This window comes from Podarcis gaigeae (genome assembly GCF_964106915.1).
Source record: "Podarcis gaigeae genome assembly, chromosome: 11".
Taxonomy (NCBI): Eukaryota; Metazoa; Chordata; class Lepidosauria; order Squamata; family Lacertidae; genus Podarcis; species Podarcis gaigeae.
Window position 1 is genome coordinate 16,227,977 of NC_139687.1, and position 22,413 is coordinate 16,250,389.

At 43.6% G+C, this 22,413-nt stretch overlaps 1 protein-coding gene across 2 annotated transcripts in view; it reads left to right on the top strand.

The window, feature by feature from the left end:
* MARCHF3 (membrane associated ring-CH-type finger 3) overlaps positions 1 to 22,413 on the top strand; it is a 166,834-nt gene that overhangs the window by 132,437 nt on the left and 11,984 nt on the right. For both annotated transcript variants that reach the window (XM_083702450.1, XM_083702451.1), the window contains one exon: positions 16,070 to 16,279. In XM_083702450.1, the coding sequence (XP_083558576.1) occupies positions 16,070 to 16,279 (210 nt within the window). The remainder of the gene's footprint in view (positions 1 to 16,069; positions 16,280 to 22,413) is intronic.

The following is a 22,413-nucleotide window of genomic DNA, read 5'->3' on the forward strand; positions in this document are numbered from 1 at the left end:
AAAACAATTTTTTGGTGCAATATATGTAGCTCAGGTGCGGCTGTGGCATAAAAACTCCTAATCTGGCTACCTCCCACGCCATCTACTCCTGCACCAATCTTAGGTTTCCAGTTTGCTCACGCACACACGCTGTTATGTGTTCTCATTATGAACTTCCATTGAGCGTTCTTGCCACGTACTCTTTTAGAAAAAGCCCGACAGCTTTCAAAGTCCAGATTAAGATGTGTATATTTATCCAATTACTGTAATTTGACATTTTTAAATCTCCCAAATCCTACTCTTTGTCTTGCATATTTCCTGGCAGCTGGTACAAAACAATGACTTTAGTGTCTTCTTGCCTGTGATGAAGTAAACCAATTTACGATAAAGCCTGCGTATTGATTCTAGGATGTGGATTTCTTTTAACATGAGCTGAAAACATCCTGTGACCTTTTAAAATGGCTTCTGTTGCCCATGGTGGTCATCCCATGTCCTTTATAACCTTCCCCCTTATATCTGATAGGCTAAACATTTGCTGTTGCAGTCTGCTGGAAGACTCTGTACTGATCTCGTATGTTTACAGCCAAATCTACAAAGTTATCCAGCTTGTGTGTTCAGCCTGAGCCTACTTTGTCCCTTAAACATTGCTGATTTTCACTGGTGAAGATTTAGATTTTGTATACGTTTCCTTGGAAATAAATTCCACTAAGTGCATGGAATCTGCTCCCCAAATTATTTTGGATAGGATTGACATGCTATGCACACTTACTTTGGGAGTGCCTTTGATTGAACATGGTGGTTTAACATCTCAGCATTTTAGGATCGAGGTGTGTACATCTGTAATCCTACGCAAATATAGCTAGGCCAAAGTCTTATTAAAGTCAGTGACACTTATTTCTGAATCAACATGGTTAGGGTAGGACTGATAAACCCAAATATTCAAGCTCTAGCTGCGGATCCATTCCTATTTAAATAGCTGATGAATTTAAAATTCCCCAAGGATTTAAATGACTGAGTGTTGGAAATTGCACTTAGATCTTCAGGCTAGCTAGAATATGTGCAGAGTCTTATGAGATGTGTTCACTATATGCTAATTGCTCATCCAGAGAAGGTCAAGAGTTCCCATTTAATCCACCTAAGGCAAATGATTGCTTGACATTTGCTTCTGTTCTGAAAAGTGCCTGTACAAAAATGGCACACTTTTCTTTAAGAAGTGCTCAGTGTTCATTCTCGTTAGCTGTGTAAAATTAAAACTCTTTAATCTTAGGGTTGGGGGTTTGTGCCCCACACTGGGCAAAAGATTCCTGCATTGCAGGAGGGTGGACTAGATCGGTGTTCCCCAACCTTGGGTCTCCAGCTGTTTTTGGACTACAACTCCCATCATCCCTAACTAGCAGGACCAGTGGTCAGGGATGATGGGAACTGTAGTCCAAAAACAGCTGGAGACCCAAAACTGGACTAGATGATCCTCATGATCCCTTCCAGCTTTACAATTCTATGGTTCTATGAACTATTTATTTCTTTTGTACAAAACAAGAGAGGCTCAAGACTATATACTGATATATGTGAGTATAAATTAAGATCTGGTAGTATACAGTGAGGGGGGGGGAAAGTATTTGATCCCCTGCTAAATTTGCCCGTTTGGCCTCTGATGAAGAAATGACCAGTCCATAATTTTAATGGTAGGTTTACTGTAGCTGTGAGAGACAGAATAACAACAGGAAACCCCCCCAGAAACCCAGAAGACAAAAGTCAGAGATTGTTGTGCATTAAAGTAAAGGTAAAGGTACCCCTGCCCGTACGGGCCAGTCTTGACAGACTCTGGGGTTGTGCGTCCATCTCACTTAAGAGGCCAGGGGCCAGCGCTGTCCGGAGACACTTCCGGGTCATGTGGCCAGCGTGACATCGCTGCTCTGGAGAGCCAGAGCCGCACACGGAAACGCCGTTTACCTTCCCGCTGGTAAGCGGTCCCTATTTATCTACTTGCACCCGGAGGTGCTTTTGAACTGCTAGGTTGGCAGGCGCTGGGACCGAACGACGGGAGCGCACCCCGCCGCAGGGATTCGAACCGCCGACCTTTCGATCAGCAAGTCCTAGGCGCTGAGGCTTTAACCCACAGCGCCACCTGCGTCCCCTTTGTTGTGCATTATAATGAGTGAAATAAGTATTTGATCCCTTTGCAAAAAAAATGTCTTAGTACTTGGTGGCAAAAGCCTTGTTGGCAATTACAGAGGTCAGACATTTCTTGTAGGTGGCCACCAGGTTTGCACACATCTCAGGAGGTATTTTGTCCCACTCCTCTTTGCAGATCCTCTCCAAGTCACTGCCATTTCAGAATCAGGATGATTAGAAAGATTTACGAAGCCATTCATATTTCCAATCCCGATGTTTTTGTCATTGTCATATGTCATGAAAAAAGGTGACATCCCAGACAGTTGGATAGCTGGATTGATGGGTAAAGGTAAAAGGTGAAGGACCCCTGCACGGTTAAGTCCAGTCAAAGGCGACTATGGGGTTGCAGCGCTCATCTCGCTTTCAGGCCGAGGCAGCTTTCCGGGTCATGTGGCCTGCAGGATTAAGCCACTTCTGGCGCAACTGGACACCGTGATGGAAACCAGAGTGCACGGAAATGCTGTTTACCTTCCCACCACAGCGGTACCCATTTATCTACTTGCACTGGTGTGCTTTCAAACTGCTAGGTGGGCAGGAGCTGGGACAGAGCAACGGGAGCTCACCCCGTCGCGTAGATTCAAATGGCTGACCTTCCAATTGGCAAGCCCGAGAGGCTCAGTGGTTTAGACCACAGCGCCACCCATATCCCTAGGATTGACGAGTAAACATTACTGCCAATTTATTAAGGAGATGGGAGAATTATCCTAATCCTTGTCTATCTCAAGTGTTTCAGACTGTAGCAGGCTCGTGCAACTTTCAGATGAATCTTCCCATTTAAACTGCGTACTTACAGAAATGCATTTCTGCAGGGCTTTGTGGAGAGAGAAAAAACAACCCCATAGTATGTGATATTTTAGGGTCACCGGAGCATGGATAATAATTCTGCTGTTTGCCTCTGTTGTTAATAGCCATCCACTTAACAGATCTCTCCCCACTAACATTTTCTATAGCTTTAATTTGTTTCTGTGCATAGTCACCTCCACATATGCACCAGTGGCATTCCGCCCCAGACAGGAGTCTTTCACAGCTTGCTAGCACCTACCATATGTCTGCATCAAAAAGCCCATTCAGCACTTTATCGAGATCATTGTGCAGCCTTTGCCTCCATGAATGGATCTGCTGGCTTGACTTTTTCCTCTGTAGAGTAGGTTGACAGTGCACTTTTCTGAAACACAGCCTGGAAACTACATTTAGAACAGAAACATGTCTAGGAAAAATTAGTGCATGCTATATTAGGATGTATGCATATGCCATTTTCAGTAACTGCTGATGCTTAATATCATACATCTTAATTTATACCAGAGGGTAAAATAACATGTAATGTATTCAGTTGTGTTCTGTGTATAGTGAAGATTTTCCAGTAATATATTTGTGGGGTGGTGGTGTACTTCTATTTATTTATTTTAGTCATATCCAGTCTTGCAATACAGTGGTACCTCGGGTTAAGTACATAATTCGTTCCGGAGGTCCGTACTTAACCTGAAACTGTTCTTAACCTGAAGCACCACTTTAGCTAATGGGGCCTCCTGCTGTTGCCGCACCGCCGCATCACAATTTCTGTTCTCATCCTGAAGCAAAGTTCTTAACCTGAAGCACTATTTCTGGGTTAGTGGAGTCTGTAACCTGAAGCGTATGTAACCTGAAGCATATGTAACCCGAGGTACTACTGTATTGGGCACCTGAACTTAGCCAGATGCCATTGTGACACTAATGTGAGGTCCAAATTTAGATGCTACCTTAATCCCACACTTTGGCTTCCTGTCTTATTTTCTTGTTTCAGAAAAAAAGAATTTGATGGGCAAGGAATGCCATTTCGCTATCCCTGTGTTCATGTATACAGTGGTACCTTAGTTGTCAAACTTAATCCATTCCAAGAGTCCATTTGACTCCCAGAACCATTCATAAACCAAGGTGCGGCTTTCGATTGGCTGCAGGAGCTTCTGGCACTCAATCGGAAGCTACAGAAGCCATGTCAGATGTTCGGCTTCCAAAAAAAATGTTCGCAAACCGGAACACTTACTTCCGGGTTTGCGTCGTTCGGGAGCCGATTTGTTTGGGAGCCAAGCCATTCGACAACCAAGGTGCCACTGTAGAAGGATGGCTTGGCCAAATGCTATTTAAAAGGTAAAGGGACCCCTGACCATTAGGTCCAGTCGTGGCCGACTCTGGGTTTGCGGCGCTCATCTTGCTCTATAGGCCAAGGGAGCCGGCGCACAGCTTCTGGGTCATGTGGCCAGCATGACTAAGCCACTTTTGGCGAACCACAGCAGCACATGGAAACGCCGTTTACCTTCCCTCTTGAGCGGTACCTATTTATCTACTTGCACTTTGACATGCTTTTGAACTGCTAGGTTGGCAGGAGCAGGGACCGAGCAACGGGAGCTCACCCCGTCGTGGGGATTCAAACCGCCGACCTTCTGATTGGCAAGTCCTAGGCTCTGTGGTTTAACCCACAGCGCCACCCGTGTCCCAAATGCAGTTTAAGGAATCTAATTTGAGTAAAGTAGAACTGGAAAACAGGGATCAAAGAAAACAAACTGAATTCAGTGGGGTTGTGCATAGAGAAGTTCCCAGTAGATTGAGCTCAGGTTCTGCACCTGCAGTTCCCACCACAATCAATGAAAAGTCCAGGTGTTCATTCTCTTACGCTGCAGGTCACCTTTTAAGTAAACAACTTTCCCTCCAACTCTTTGGCTTTGAAAGAAGCACTTTCAAGTTCCTCTTGGTTGTCTTACAGTTTCTCATTACAAGGATTCATGGAAATTGAACAAGGTGTAGGTTGCAATCAATCATGTCTAGAAGCAGCCCAATTGTAATCTGGGATTGCAACAGCACCTTCATCCAGCTGCTATCCTCAGCGGTATTTTCTAAAGAAATGAGATAAATCCTAACAACAGAACCCTTCAACCTTGCATAAAATGCCCAAGAACTGCGCAAGAGTTCTGTCTGAATGTAATTTAACACACCACTTTGTGTGTGTTTTTTTCTAAAATGTCATCTTCCCAACTGCCTTGCCAAAATGTTTGACTAACCTTGAGGTGACAGCAATAAGTGATATGCAAGGAAATCTGAACATTTAGTCCCCACGTTCAAGCAAAATTTGGCATTTGCAAAGACCTTCTATTCCAGAATTTTCTTTAAAAATGCCATTGAATTAATCCTCCAAAAGTATACCCCCCTGACTATTAAGTCCAGTCGTGACCGACTCTGGGGTTGCGGCGCTCATCTCGCTTTATTAGCCGAGGGAGTACAGCTTGGCCGGCGTACAGCTTCCGGGTCATGTGGCCAGCATGACTAAGCTGCTTCTGGCGAACCAGAGCAGGACACGGAAACGCCGTTTACCTTCCCGCCGGAGCGGTACCTATTTATCTACTTGCACTTTGACGTGCTTTCGAACTGCTAGGTTGGTTAATACATGCTAATCATTCCTTCATTACTGCAACCTCTGGTGATAAACATGAAATGTCATACCTTGGTTCAAAAATTCCTTGTGACTTGAACGTTTTGGCTCCTGAACACTGCAAACCCAGAAGCAAGTGTTCCAGTTCGAGAACTTTTTTTGGAAGCCGAACGTTTGACGCGGCTTCCGTGGCTTCCGATTGTGTGCAGGAAGCTCCTGCAGCCAATTGGTTTTCGAACTTTTTCAGGAGTTAACGGACTTCCAGAATGGATTCTGTTCGAGAACCAAGGTACGACTGTATGTACAAATGAGCTGTTGCACATCTTGCAGCCCTGAGAGTATTCACACCTCCTGTTGTCCCTACAAAATACATTGTTTCAGTGCAGTCGTTGCACACATTCAGCTGTATGATCTGTAGAGCAGGAGTGGAGAACTTTCCAAGCCTGGTGGGACTGGTTTTTCTCTCACTCACCCTTCATGGGCTGTGTTAGACAGTTGGGTGGACCTATCCATCTCCTGATGTCACAATGATGTCAGGAAGCCTTTTTTTGCCCACAGGGATCTTCAGAAGCCACTTTGAAGATCTGAAGTCCAGTTAGAAGCACCTTGAGAGGACCTTCTGAAGACGTGGTTGGATCACAAGAAGCCATCCCACATCTTTGAAAGGGGCTTTCCTGGTACCATCAGTGTCATATATGATGTCAGGTGTTGAGCAGGTGGCTGTGACACGGACAAAATGGCCTCGTGGGCCAACTGAAGGTGCCTGACAAGCCTAGCTAGACCTGTACGTTGGGGTTTCCCCATTCCTCCTGTACAGTAACAATCGATAGGCAAGCTGGTGTGAAGGCATCTTGAGATAGTTACTCCCCTTTACAGGATCTGTCAGTGGATCAAGAGTGGTAAAGAGCTGGAACAAGATCACAGAAGGGAATTTTGAATATCTGCCTGGTGCTAATGGCGGAAGGCTAGATCTCCCTTTGTCTTGGATGTGACACACTGAGAATTGCCTTTCTGCGCAGAAAGCGAAAGTGGATGAGAACTTTGGATTACAGAAGGAAAATTAAGAAGGAGAAAATTAAAATATTTCACACAGAACTACAAAGGCCTAACCCGCTTGCTAAACAAATTCAGAGGCTGTTAAAAATAAATGAAGGATCAACATTGGAATTTTTTTATTGGGACTGTTTGGGCTAATTAAGGAATGCAGTACAATATTAGATCATCACTCCCCGAACTTCAGAGTATGGGAAATCACCCAAAGATTTATAATTTGGCATGAATATTTGGCTTTTTTGATTGTATTATAATTTGGAATGTTTTGATGTGGTTTTTACTGGATTGTTAAAATGGAAAAGTTAATAAATATTATTTTTAAAAAAAAAAAAAAAGAAAGAGAGAGAGAGGTAAAGAGCAAACACACGAAGACTGAGAACAACATTTATGAGGGACTACACATGTGAAATGGATTTTATATTGATGAGAAGTAACAGAGGCACTGTATGTAAGGAGAGAATAATGGTCAGCTGTGATAATGGACTAACATCAAGTGAAGGATCAAGTGGATATTAAAGAAGAGATGAAGCGGAAGCGGGAAACCTGGTTTTTTAAAAAAGAAATGGTTTTAAAGTAATTTGGTCTGATCTGTAATAATTTGGAAAACCAATTAAAAAAATATATAAAAAAGAGAGGTAAAGAACATGCCTGGAAATGCAACGGGCCTAGTGGCGAATTCAGACTCAAGGAGTTGAGATCTCAAGATGTTGCCACAGGTGAGGCTTCCTGCATTTCCTTCAACTGGCCGGCGGTGAATGTAAAAAACCTTTATTCCCAATCGCCTATATGCAGTTTATCTTTGGCATTTGCATCCTATCTTGTAGTAAACAAATCTATCCACACGTAGCGCACGGCAGGCACGAAACAGATTCTGCTGTGTGTGAAAAATCATCTCTGTGGTTCTGAAGCATGGAGTCTGCATTCAGACCAGGAGAGCTTGGCAGATATTTGTGTCTCTTGCAGGGAATGTGGCTACTGGTTGACGGATTGAGCATTTCATGAAAGAGCTTCACTATTTATCTGGGCCAAAGTCTCATTTTGTTTCCACAATGGCAGTTGTTGTACCTCTCATCCTTCATGAGTAGAGCCATTTTGTTTCCAGATTGTGTCCTGTCGGTTAACTTTTTGCCATTGCATTCGGAAAGGTGCTGTATCAATTTCTCCTGTGCTGTTGGCATCCTACTAATTCATTTTATGCTTATATTAAATCTAGGGAGTTCAAAGAGGTGCTATGGTGGTTGTTCCAGAAATGCAAGCTTTTTAGCTTGCCAGATGGAATGATGCCCCCCCCCTGTTCACTGTTCGGGGGGGGGGGGGCGTTTCCTAGTTCCCCCCTAAAGTATGGTTACCAGATTTTTTTTAATGAATCCAGGGACACTTTTTTATTTTTATTTTGAAGTTGAGTAGCAACAGGGGGTCAGTAGTGGGGATGTTGAGGCAAAAGACCCTGGGCCCAAGCACACATGCATATTGTATAAAGCTGCAAAGCCCTTCTTACGCACCCTGTGAAACATAAATGTGCACAATTTTTTAAAAACTGGGCAACGGCACACCGCCCGCAACTCCTGAGCCACCCCCAATCAGTCAAAACAAAGGGGGAAGGGGGCAGGAGATCTGTACAACTGGATGTCCCCGGTTCCCTTTCGGCAATGGCGGCAGCAGCGGCAGTCAGCAGCCCTGAGCCAGCCTGGTAGCACAGTTGGCTCTGGCTGGCTTCAGGAGCTGCTTGCTGCTTGCTGCCGGGTCGCCTGCCATTTTTCCTTGCCAGAAGTCCTCATATGATGTGTTGCACACAAGACACATCATATGGGGACTTCCAGAGAGGAAAAATGGCAGACCCAACAGCAGCGAGCTGCTCCTGAAGCCAGCCAGAGCCAACTGCACTACCAGGCTGACTCCAGGCTGCTGAGGTTGTCACTGCCATGTTTCCCGGGGACAGATTTGCAAATCCGGGGACTGTCCCCGGGAACCAGGGATGTCTGGGAACCCTACCCTAAAGTCTATTTTCCATTGCTCTAATGGAAGTTCTTGTGCAGGCTTCCAGTGATGGGATTAGTCAGTAGAATCCCACCTACACTTTCTTCAAAAATCTACTTTAGGGTATTCTTCCACCTACTTCTCATCCCCTGCTTTTGGTAGATGCCATCTGACTTGTAGTGGGATAGATGCAGTACACAGATGTAATAATTCAAATTAATAATAAAAATCCTGGAAAATTTAAGAAATAGATACAGGAGAAGTTAGAAGTACTGTTGCTTGATAGCAGAGGGCAAAGTGTATGATTGATTTGGGGGCTTTAGATTTCATGCTTATCCCAACCTGTTGGTTACAGCACAAATCTGACTAAGGTAAAGATTAAGGTACTGCTGACCATTAGGTCCAGTCGCAGACGACTCTGGGGTCGCACGCTCATCTCGCTCTATAGGCCGAGGGAGCTGGCGTTTGTCCGCAGACAGCTTCTGGGTCATGTGGCCAGCATGACTAAACCACTTCTGGTGAGCAGCACACGGAAACGCTAGGTGGGCAGGAGCAGGGACCGAACAACAGGAGCTCACCCCATCACGGGGATTCAAACCACCAACCTTCTGTTCGGCAAGTCCTAGGCTCTGTGGTTTAGACCACAGCGCCACCCGCATCCCTACAAATCTGACTAGTTCAGTTTAAACTGCATTTAAGGGAGGGGGCGTTTGACTTGTATGAGTTGCATTCCTTGTTCACTGATATGTTAAGTGTTATGTTGAGGCGGAAAAGGCCAACTAGATGTTTAGCAAATGTAAGTGGAGTTATAGGAATATGAAATTTCTTTATCTCTACCTGTTTTGTTAGAACTTCAGGATGGATGTGATGCCTAAAGGAAATGATTATCTATCCTAGATTGTGAAGAATTTTCTGTATGGATTTATATTTTATTTGTTTTATTTTGGAAAAGTTTTACATCATAGTCTTTGCTGGTGCCAGCTCAATGGGCACAGAAAAACATCTTGCAATCTCAACCTCAAGAGACTTCCCTAAGAAATGTTCAGATTATTTTTTAAAGTGCTGCACCTTCCTAGCCTGAAACAGAAATATTGAAAAACAAAATAGAATGTTTGTGAAATGGCATTTCTAGCCTTCTGGAAGAGAATGGCCTTGTTAGCATCGCCAGAAATCACTGCTGCGATCTCTTATAGGATTAAAATAAGAAGACATGCAATTTAGACAGGTCACAGAACCCATTATTCTCACAAAGGAAATACAACCTTGAGGAAAGACGTCTGAATTGTGTGTGTGTTAAATAGATTACAGACTCACGGGCCAATTGCAACAGGTTCAGAGGAAGGAAACAACGATTGCCAGCAGTGTGGAGAATAAGTCCTATGAGAAAAGATTGGAAGAACTGGGTATGTTTAGCCTAGAGAAGAGGAAACTGAGGTGGTGGTAGCAATGGGAAACCTAAGGACATTTCCAAATAGCTGAATGCCACAAAAAGGGGAGGACAGCTTGTTTACTGCTGCCCTAAAAGAGAGGGCAAGATGTTAAGGGTTTAAGTTACAGGATGGCAGAATCAGCTGAACATCAGGAGAAATTCCTCTTACAATTAAGAGCAATTCAACAGCCAATTTCTGGGAATGTTCTAAGTCTGCTTTCCTGCATCTAGGCCTGGTTTCCTGGTTCTGTTATTACAATTATGCAGCTATCATGCTTTAAAACATTGGCGCCAAAGAATCTAAGACTCATGGAATCTACATGTGCCACTACTTTATTTTTTCACTGAAGAATGTAGCAAATAAAGCCACAAATAAGTCTCACACACTTTCATTTTTCAGCTTGTATGAATGATAGAATTCCTGCTCCATGATTGCAGTCATGGGATTGTTGTCTATCACATGACAGTATATGTTTTGACTCCACAGAGGGGGAAGTGACGGAGACAGGATGTTTGTGTTACTGTGTTCCGTGAAGTGGGACTACTGTCCTTTGTTCTTTCTCTCTTTGCTGTCTGATGCTAGAGAGAGAGGGAGCCATGTTGCAGTGCTCCGTGTGTGTTTATATGTAAATAGATTAGCCAAAATGCTGAGTTGCGGAGGTCTGTTAAGCATGATGCTCAAACTCTGTGGATCCCTAAGTGTGCCAGTGTCGGTTGGCATCGGTCGCTGTGATGTTCGGGCTGAAGAAAGCTTTTGAAGCTCCTGAACGATTGACTAGGAGGGAGAGAACATGCCAGTCGAGCATGTGTCTCTGCCAGAGTCCTACTCGAGTGTAGGCTGAACTCCTGACAGTCCACACTGAATGTTTTACCATTTGAAGCCATTCACGTGCTCCCCTCATGTTTGGTCTGGAGGGTCCCCCAACTTTCTGGAATGGGTTTAGGGAGAGTTGCACAGAGAATTGCCATGAATCCGCCCCTATTTCGCTGGTGAAACCTTACTTTCCCCTAAGTGACACTGTGGGCAACAGCCCAGTGATAAAAGGTACAAAGAAAAGGTTGCTTCCAGGTGACCTGTTGGTTGAGCATTCATAGAACCATAGAGCTGGAAGGGACCCCAAGGATCATCTAGTCCAACCTCCTGCAATGCAGGAATCTCAACTAGATCATACAGGGCAGGTAAGGTAAAGGTAAAGGGACCCCTGACCATTAGGTCCAGTCATGACCGACTCTGGGGTTGCGGCGCTCATCTCGCTTTATTGGCCGAGGGAGCCGGCGTACAGCTTCCAGGTCATGTGGCCAGCATGACTAAGCCGCTTCTGGCGAACCAGAGCAGCGCACGGAAACACCGTTTACCTTCCCGCCAGAGCGGTACCTATTTATCTACTTGCACTTTGACGTGCTTTCGAACTGCTAGGTTGGCAGGAGCAGGGACTGAGCAACGGGAGCTCACCCTGTCGCAGGGATTCGAACTGCCGACCTTCTGATCGGCAAGTCCTAGGCTCTGTGGTTTAACCCACAGCACCACCCACATCCCTACAGGGGAGGTAGCCACCCAAAAACCTCCAAGGAAGAAGAGCTCACCACTTTCCAAGGGAGTCTATCCCACAGTTGAGCTCTTACCATCAAAAAGTATGATTCTGTTTTTTTATGTGCTGGAAATCACCCAGAGGGGCTGCCAGATGGGTGGATAATAATAATAATAATAATAATAATAATAATAATAATAATGGTAATAATAATAATAATAATAATAATAATAATAATAATAATAATAATAATATTTTTGTATCCCTCCCTCCCTGGCCGAGTCCGGGCTCAGAGCGGCTAACATCATAAAAACAACACAATAAGCATAAAAACAGATATCAATTAATTAAAATACATCTTAAAATTAATTCAGACAAGTTAAAATCCGGGCAGCTGGCAATTTTCAGGGTGGCATTGAGAGTGGTTAATACTTGCCAGGACCAACAGTTTCCACTGATCATACAAGACCTGTGAGTGGGCTGGGGGTCTTCTTCAGGCTTGTTTTATACAAAGGAAAGTGAGTCAAACTGCATCTTGCCCAAAGGCCTAGCAGAACAGCTCCATCTTGCAGGCCCTGCGGAAAGATGTCAAATCCCACAAGGCCCTGCTCTCTTGTGGGGGAGCGTTCCACCAGGCCGGGGCCATGGCCAAAAAGGCCCTGGCTCTGGTCGAGGCCAGCCTAATTTATAATAATAATAATAAAAGGTATTCCTGATGTTTAGTGAAAATCATTTTGTTAGTTTTGCCACAGTTCTCATTCACCCTGATTTGTTTGCAGAATGGGAGGTTAGACAATGTCCACTGTTTACTGAGCATTGCTATTCCATACTTGTCTATTTCCCCAGAAGTTGTCTTGTTGTTACGGAAGGGAGTTTATTCCGCAAGGACATCAAATCGGCTTGAATTGCATGGGATGTGATTGAATCCCACCCACAAAATAACCACAGTCTGAAAATGACTTGAAATTGTCTTGGATCTACTAAAAGATGCATTTATCTGGATGGTTTTAATGAATATTTTTTACAGTTATTAACACTTGAGAATTTTGCATTCTTCTCATTTTTTTAACAGGAGTTAAATTTTGCTGCGATCTTATAATTGAACTGTTGGATAAAAAACAATTAGAGCAAGTCAAAGGCTACAGATATGAGACCTGATATTTCTTTGCTACAGTTACCTTTCTGGTTTATTCCTCAGTTCATGATTCATAGCATACAATGTAACTTGGGGAGGTGGGGATATTATTAAGCCTGCTTTAGAGGGGGAAATGTAACCATTAGAGCTATGTTTTTGTATGCTTCTTGGTACAATTGTAGGAACTGAGACATTTGTTTTCTCTGCTCTTGTTTTCCAAATCTTCCTTCCTATTTTATGCCGACTTGGTGACATTTCGGCTCTTCCCATCTTCTTTTCCTCTGCCCTTTTCCCTCCTCTCAACGGTTGAGATTTATTACTGGCTTCATATTATTTTAGTATCTCAGTAACACAGAAGAAGTTTCTTAGGTAAGAAAACTCAATTGCAGCCTTACCCTCTCTTAGTTCATTGTGAAAAGTGCTTTGAGATACGGCGCTGCAAATTACGACTTTGGAAAGGACAAGGGTCAACTTTGCTCTAAGGCAGGAAGAGACCCCGGCCACAACTCCAAATATAAAACAGAGTGGTCACTTCGGAAGATGATTTGTTGCTAGAAAAATCTCTAGACTCAGCAGGAAAAAATACAAGTCATGAGCCATATAGATTTTTTTAAAAAAGGTAAAGGGACTAAGCCGCTATTGGCGAACCACAGCAGCACACAGAAACACCGCTTACCTTCCCGCCAGAGCGGTACCTATTTATCTATTTGCACTTTGGTGTGCTTTCGAACTGCTAGGTTGGCAGGAGCAGGGACCGAGCAACGGGAGCTCACCCCGTCGCGGGGATTCGAACCGCCGACCTTCTGATCGGCAAGATTTCAGTGTGGAATACTTTTGTACCTCTAGTATAATGATCAGTGAAAACCAGTGTGGTCAAAACTCTTCTCATAAGTAGTAGTACTAGCTCCACTGGGTGACCTTGAGCATGTCACTTTATCTCAGCCTAACCGACCCCACAAGGTGGCTGCAATGATAAAATTGAAGGGAGGATATCTGTGTACGTTGCCTTGAAAGGCAAGATGCACGTATAATTAACTGAACAGCAACAATCGTGCGATCTATAAGCAGGGATAGTGATCTCTACAGTTATTTCTCTAGGGGCTGGGATCTAAGTGAATAAGGATACTATAGACGTTTTAAGAGTTTAGGATTTTAAGTGCATTGGCTCTGCTAGTTTGAGAAAAGAGAGGCACAGCAGTAATGCAGCACAACTTATTTATTCATTAGCTTTCTTGGCTAACCTTTACCATAACGTCCCAGGGTAGGGTACATATTTTTTTTAATACGATTATAAAACAAACAAAACAGTTACAGCCATAAAACAGGAAAAGTGCAAAAACTGTGTGTGTGTGTGTGTGTGTGTGTGTGTGTGTGTGTGTGTAAGTAAACAGTTAAAATGCAGTGGTACCTCGGGTTACATACGCTTCAGGTTACAGACTCCGCTAACCCAGAAATAGTGCTTCAGGTTAAGAACTTTGCTTCAGGATGAGAACTCTGGCGGCAGCAGGAGGCCCCATTAGCTAAAGTGGTGCTTCAGGTTAAGAACGGACCTCTGGAACGAATTAAGTACTTAACCTGAGGTACCACTGTAGTTCCAATATATGTGCAGGCTAGGATAAATATCTCCACCTAAAAGCCTTGTTGAAAGGTGAAGCTCCAAAAAGACAACATGGGTGGTACCTGTCTAATGTAACAGAAGGAAGTTCCAAAGAATAGGTCTCACCACACTGAAGGCCAGATTTCCACATTGCATGCATCTCCTGGTTAAGATGTTATCCACAGGAGGCAATTTTGATGGTTGGTTGGATATATAAGGGGGGAAATAATCTTTTAGGTTTCCTGGTCCCAAACTGTAATACATGCACTACTCTTGCATTGTAATCTGAAACTGTTTAGCATTGCATTTAGCTATTCCATCTTTAAAGAAATAAGTAAGTAACAGGTTTCATGGCACCTCTAACAGCAGTGGTTTTCTCTCTCCCAGACCCTGCCTAGAAGTTTGCCAAATTATTAAAAAGAGTGATCTTTTCAGCCTGTTCCTATGCCCATGCCCATCCATTCACAAATATATAAATACAACACAAGGCTTATAGGCAGGTTATTGATGCTGTTTCAACAAGAGAGCCATTACTAGACTTCATTAAATTAGTTTTACCTTCAGTTTCCAAAACACACCTGTAAAAGCCAGTATTCTCCAGATAAGCTGTGAAATGTCCAGATTTGGGAAAGGGTGAGAATAAGTGCTTTTCCGTCCTATATACTTGGTCTGTATTTTTTTTTCCTAAGAGCCTTTTCAGCAGTTACCTCATATTTTTGAAAATCCCTCCCTCAAGAGGTTTGTTTGGCTCCCTCCCTATCTTCTTTTAGATAAGCATTAAATACTTTTTTCCCCTCTCTTTGAGAGAAAGAGGGTGGGGCGGGTTTTAAACTGATACTGCTTTTAAAATGCTTTTAAATTACAGTACATTTGACTTAGTTTCCTGGTCTGAGTAATTTCGTGCTGCTGTTTTAACATTTTATATACTGTTTTTATATTTTCTATCTTTTTCCATTTGATTGTAAGCCACCTTGGAGCAGGGTGTGTGGGGTGTGGACTTTGTTTTGCAACGTGACACAGAAATTCTTAAATAATTTTTACAGCATTGAATGAATTATCAGCTATTTGCAAGTATTGCATCCCAGAAATGAAAAAAGTCAATGAAAATAGCAAATAAACCCAACTTGCCCTATTTCAGATGAAGCACCTTCACTTTACCTCTTTTTATAGTGGTTTTTAATAGCATTTCCTTTTTCCCTTTTTTTTTGCTTGTTTGTTTTGACAAAGTAATAATCATAAATAAATAAGAATAAACATGTGCACCCCGCCACTGAAACCATTCCACTGAAACTATCCAACCTCCCAAAATTTCAACACCTCTTGTGATGGCTTGACACCTTTCCGTTTTAACAGTACAAATTCTACAAACATCCTCCACATCTCCTCAAAATAATTTCTCCTGCATATTCCCCATCTTACCTTAATGGCACATGTTAATTTTTTGTTAATAGCTATATCCCACACCTCTTTATACCATTCTTCCATTTTATATTCTGCTTGCCCCTTCCAACCCAGCTATAATAATTCATGCAGCTGTCAATAAATTTGTGGGCAAGTCCTCCATAGCCTGTGAACCTTACCCCTCCCTCCCTCCCTTCCTTCCTTCCTTCCTTTCTTTCTTTGCAGTCTTTTGGCTTGTGTTTTGGGTTGTTTGAACCATCCATTTTACAAACCGAGCAGAGAACTAACTAAAAAGACAGAGGAATGTTGTGAGTTGTGTTAAGGGGAAGGGAGCCAAGTTATCCGGACGAAAGCATTGACTTTGCTGAGACTTATTCTGTGCTAATTCTTTCTACAGTGGCTAAGAAATCCCGGTCCCCAGCACGAGAAGCGAACTTTGTTTGGGGACATGGTGTGCTTCTTGTTTATTACTCCGTTGGCTACCATCTCTGGCTGGCTGTGTCTTCGGGGAGCAGTGGACCACCTGCACTTTAGTAGTAGGCTAGAAGCTGTTGGCCTCATTGCACTCACTGTCGCACTCTTCACAATTTACCTCTTTTGGACACTAGTAAGTACTCTTTTTTTGTTGTTTTGTTGTTAAAGTTCATTTAGATTGGAGAGCCATGGTTTTTTTCATGTCGCCATGTTGTAGCAGTGTTCGGATATCACCCCGCACAACTCTTGTCTTATAAATAGAGGATCCAGCTTCATAACTTTGATTTTGACTGCAGAAATGTAAAGTTATTATAAATTTATTTATCTGATTTTTCAACTTAAAATTTACAGAAATATATCAAACATAAACCATAAAAACAAGATTCCAAGGAATATCCTGGACTACCATTCTCCCCAATGTGGGTCCTATTATTAATCAGTTCCTCCCACATATTTTATGATAATCAAACCTTTTACTTCTTCCATTATGTCCAAAATCAACCTCAAACTACGAGTGCTATTCCAATCCTACTAACAATTTTAACTGTTTAGAGTGGTCTTTAAGATAAGTTATAAATTTCCCCCATTCCTTGTTAAAATTTTGGTCTTCCTGATTTCTGACTCTTCTGGTCATTTTAGCCATTTCAGCATAGTCCATTAACTTCATCCGTCATTCTTCTCTGGTAGGGACTTTATCTTCTTTCCATCTCTGGCCCAGTAACATCCGTGCAGCCGTGGTCACATACATAAATAGTCTTTTCTGCTCCTTTGGGATTTTGGCACCTGAGAGATGCAAAGTTAGCCTCTAAACATAGGAACCTTCGACAGACTCTAATTAGAGAACGGAGAAGTTGAATGGACTTGGAAAAATAGGCTGAAGAGGCAGGGCACTTCAGCTTACGATGCAAACACGCAAAGGAGAGATGGATGCTTCCCTCCTACAAAACAATACCTTTTCATATCAGCTAAGTGCAAAATAAAAGCTGGAGTATAGGGATCCCACCCAGCATACATTCCTTTCCTCAGGTAGTGGGTGTTGGAAGAAAATGCTTGAGACAAGTGTGCTTTCTTATTCTAATGCAAATTCTGCAAGACAGCTGAACTTGCCTCAGAAGAAGAAGCTCACAAGACCTTTCTCAGTCTCCCTAAATAGGTCTTCTGTTGACACTGGGCAAGAGCAACCTGGAATGCACTGAACGAACTACAGTGGGAAAGAACTAAACCGTTCTCATTCCTTTGATATGGAGTGCCGAAAAGTCAACCTTTTCCAAGGCTCAGTGATGTTCAGAAATAACAAGTCTGAAGCTGTTAGCTTAACACTGTAGGTTAGACAACGATAATGTTGTTACAGTGTTGAAAGGGTGGTTTTGCGGGGGGGGGGGGGAGTTACTGCACTAATTTGAGTTCTAGCACTTTTAAAAATACAATCTGGTTTCCTCGTCTAGACATCTGTGACTTGGTGTCACTGACTGAACTTGCTCCTCTAATCTGTGGGAAAGGTTGGCAGCTCGATCACAAGTTCGTTGGAGACAGAATACATGAATACGTCAAGTTGGCCTTATCTGTTTCCAGGGGACTTCAAGTCTGATGCACAGGCATGGAGAAATTGCACTGAATTCTCTTGCCTGGAGGATGTCTTATTGTGGTACATGGATTTGGGGAAAGGAGCAGCTTGTAAAGCAGGGATGGGGATGGAGAAACCTCTGGTCCTCCGGGTGTTAAGAAGAAGAAGAAGAGGAGGAGTTTGGATTTGATACCCCGCTTTATCACTACCTGAAGGAGTCTCAAAGCGGCTAACATTCTCCTTTCCCTTCCTCCCCCAAAACAAACACTCTGTGAGGTGAGTGGGGCTGAGAGACTTCAAAGAAGTGTGACTAGCCCAAGGTCACCCAGCAGCTGCATGTGGAGGAGCAGAGACGTGAACCCGGTTCACCAGATTACGAGTCTACCGCTCTCAACCACTACACCACACTGGCTCTCTGAACTCCAGCTCCCCCTCATCCCTAACCATTAGGCATGTTAGCTGCAGCAGATGAGAGTCTGAGTTCAGCACCCCACAGGCATTTTCACATGGAAGTAGAAGTGCTTTTGAAGTTGCACTTGCAATACTTGCACTTTTTTGTGTGTGTTACTATGAGATAGCAAGTTTAAACTGTGTGTACATCACATCTGAAATACCCTGATGTGAAAGGCAAAAACTGACATCCCTGAAATTGCTTCTCCTTACCTGAAATTTTGCAGTACCTGATCTGCTCCTCCATGCACCCTCCCCTCCTGCCTGTTGTAATAATCAAAGTTGAAGTAATGGAAGCAAGTGAGTTCCATCTATGTTCAGGTTTTCAGCAATGTGCAATAACTAACTTGTTGACACACTAAATCGAGCGTGGGATCCTTTTTGGGTGCATTCCCTCATGCGGGGACTGGATCTCTTTGGTAGGCAGAGCGAGAGGCAGGTGGACCAACAGTCATGACTCTTAAGGTAAAGGTAAAGGTAAAGGTAAAGGTACCCCTGCCCGGACGGGCCAGTCTTGACAGACTCTGGGGTTGTGCGCCCATCTCACTCAAGAGGCCAGGGGCCAGCACTGTCCGGAGACACTTCCGGGTCACGTGGCCAGCATGACATCGCTGCTCTGGCGAGCCAGAGCCGCACACGGAAACGCCGTTTACCTTCCCGCTGGTAAGCGGTCCCTATTTATCTACTTGCAACCGGAGGTGCTTTCGAACTGCTAGGTTGGCAGGCGCTGGGACCGAGCAGCGGGAGCGCACCCCGCCGCAGGGATTCGAACCGCCGACCTTTCGATCGGCAAGTCCTAGGCGCTGAGGCTTTAACCCACAGCGCCACCTGCGTCCCGTCATGACTCTTACCTGTGCACAAAAGCCTACATTTTGAGACACACAAATGTCAGAGGTTTCTGTACAGACGCATATCTCCCTGGCCTCTATTCAGGGAAGCAAGTGGGCATCATCGTAGTTCAAGGACACAATCCAGCCAGGCAGAAGCTCTCAGGGAGGCTGTGGTGTGAAGAGTCCCAAAGAATGAACAGAGGGCCCCATTCAGGCCCTGGGCCTGAGATTTCCCATCCCTGCATTAAATAGATATTTTGAGTTTTGTGAATGAAAAATATTATGGCATCTTAAAGTAGCCTTGGGAATTCCATGCAGTAAGAGTGGGTTAGTGGACGGAGACACGGATATCTCCAAAACCAAAGTGCTGCGCCAACAAGTACAAAACAACCCCTCTGCAGCACCACAAATCCAACTCAATGGTGTAACATTGGAAAATGTCAATCACGTCTCCTACCTGGGCAGTTATCTTTCCACAAGGGCTGACATTGATGCTGAAAATCCAGCATTGCCTGAGCTCTGTGAATGGGGCTTTCTCCCAATTGAAGTGCAGAGTGTTTGAGGACCGGGACATTCGCAGGGAAACCAAAATGCTTGCTTACAAAACTATTGTACTACCAACCTTACTTTATGCTTGTGAAACATGGACCACTTATAAACGCCATCTCCAGCTCCTCGAAAGATTCCATCAATGGTGTCTCTGAAAAATTTTACACATCACTTGGGAAGACAGGCAAACTAATGCCAGTGTACTGGAAGAAGCAAAGATCATCAGTGTTGAATCAATGATTCTTCAACATCAACTTCGTTGGACTGGTCATGTTGTGCAGATGCCTGATTATCATCTTCCAAAGCAACTACTCTATTCCGAACTTAAAAATGGAAAGTATAATGCTGGTGGTCAACAAAAGAGGTTTAAAGACTGTCTCAAGGCAAATCTAAAAAAAAATGTAGTATAAACACCAACAACTGGGAAACACTGGCCTGCAAGCACTCCAATTGGAGAACAGCCTTTACCAAAGATGTCATGAGCTTTGAAGACACTTGAACTCAGGACGCAAGGGTGAAACATGCTAAGAGGAAGGCATGCTTCGCAAAGCCACACCGTGATCAACACTGTGGAAGGATGTGTGGTTCCAGCATTGGCCTCCACAGTCACTTACAGACTCATTGTTAAAACCGTGTTTATGGAAGACAATCTTACTCGGCTACAAGTGATCGCCGAAGAAGAAGAAGAAGAATGTCCATACCTCCCCCAGAAGCCCACCTGGTTTCTGTGCTAGCCATCAAGGGAGTAAAGTTCTTCCATGACCAGCATGGAAATGGCAAACAGGATGTAGAATGATGTGTCTCTCACCTGTCATCCTACCCAGTGCAAGTTGAGTATTCAGTATTTTTACATTGTCTGTGAAGGATGAGAATGTAGGTGACAAGTCTCTTAGTTGGCTAGCATTTGGGGGGGATAGGCTAGTGATTTGTATGGGCATATCTACAAGTCTAGCAGATTTAGTGTGCCATAAGCTTTCAAAGATGCATGGAGTGTTATCCTCAGTTGTCAGTGAGAGAGAAATTACAGAGAGAGAGAGACCTACAAAGAAAATTGTAAGCAGCGGGACCAAAAGGTCATGCAGTGAGAGATACAGTCTGACATTCTGTGACTGTGCCTCTTGCGTTTCGTGATCTTTTGGACCCACCGTTCACATCCCCCCCCCCCCGCCAAATGAGAATGACACTTCATATATCTGCTTAAGTGAGCTTTAATCTACAAAAGCTTATGTGACAATAAATCTGTTTTGCCTTTAAGGTGCCAGAAGACTCTGGCAGCTTTTATATTGGGCTCTTACTGGAGAATAGCCACAGTGAGTTCCACTCACCTTTTACAGAGCATCCGTTCAATGTCATTAACACAACACCACTTCTTGTCTCTACTCCCCCCCCCCCATGTCTCAGAAAATCCAACCTTTAAAACTTATCACTATCGTTGCTTCTTTGAATGCTGCCTTTCCATAGCAAACCATCTTCAAGGTGGCTCCTGGCATCAAAACATGTTGTGTAATTCACTAACAGAAGATGTAACAAATGTAGTCCTGTAAACAATAAACTAATGAAAGTATCTCACATTGAAAAATTAGACAATCAGCTGATAGAGGTGAAGTTACAGGGAATCAGGCAGAGGGCCTTCTTGGTAGTGGCACCCACCCCTCAGCTGTCAAGGAGATAAGTAACTAGACAACCTGAAGCCAGCCCTGTATAGGGAAGTTTTTTAATGTTTAATGTTTTATTAGGTTTTTGTATTTGTTGGAAGCTGCACATAGTGGCTGGAGCAGCTCAGTCAGATGAGGAGGGATTTACTATTATTATTATTATTATTATTGACGCAGATGGCGCTGTCGTCTAAACCACCGAGCCTCTTGGGCTTGCCGATTGTAAGGTCGGCGGTTTGAATCCCCGTAACGGGGTGAGCTCCTCTTGCTCTGTCCCAGCTCCTGCCAACCTAGCAGTTCGAAAGCAGGCCACTGCAAGTAGATAAATAGGTACCACTGCGGTGGGAAGGTAAACGATATTTCTGTGTGCTCTGGTTTCTGTCACGGTGTCCCGTGGTGCCAGAAGTGGTTCAGTCATTCTGGCCACATGACCCGGAAAGCTGTCTGCAGACAGATGCCGGCTCACTCGGCCTGAAAGCAAGATTAGTGCCGCAAGCCCATAGTCACTTTTGACTGAACTTAACCGTCCAGGGGTCCTTTACCTTACATCACCATCATCATCATCATCATCATCATTATTATTATTATTATTATTATTATTATTATTGGGTTATGCTGTAAGACTCTTACCAGGTGTAATTCTGACCTTATTTTCTTTTGCCTCCATCTGCCTCCCCAATTTCATAGTCTGCAATTTCACACTAACATTTTTCTGTTGCCGCCACCCCACTGTTTATTATCTGTTCCAGCCTTTGAAAGTCACCGGCTTTCTGATTACAGTGCAAGCAGGTCTCCTCCAGTCAGTAAACCAAATGATTTGAAACCTGATTTGCTTCGGTCCCCTCCAAATATGTAACTTTCTAAAGTAATGCCATGTGCGTAGCTCTTTGACTGCTCCCAGTTAGGAAACCACTGGAGTGGACAAATATATATATATATATATATATATATATATATATATATATATGGTGCATATATGGTGCTTTTCAAGTCCTTTCCTTTCAAAAACTGCATCTTTGGCATTTACCTTAAGACCAAGTAAATGAAATAAATGTTCCAAAGTAGCCAAAAGAAATTGGTGCCTGTCAGCTGTGCAACCTCTGCATAAGTTAAACCATTTAATTTTAGACGGGCTGCTATTTCTTTGTGTTGTCTAGCGTTTATAACGCTCAACATAAATCAATGGGTGGCTGGTGCCCTGTTCCCTCTGCCAGTTTGT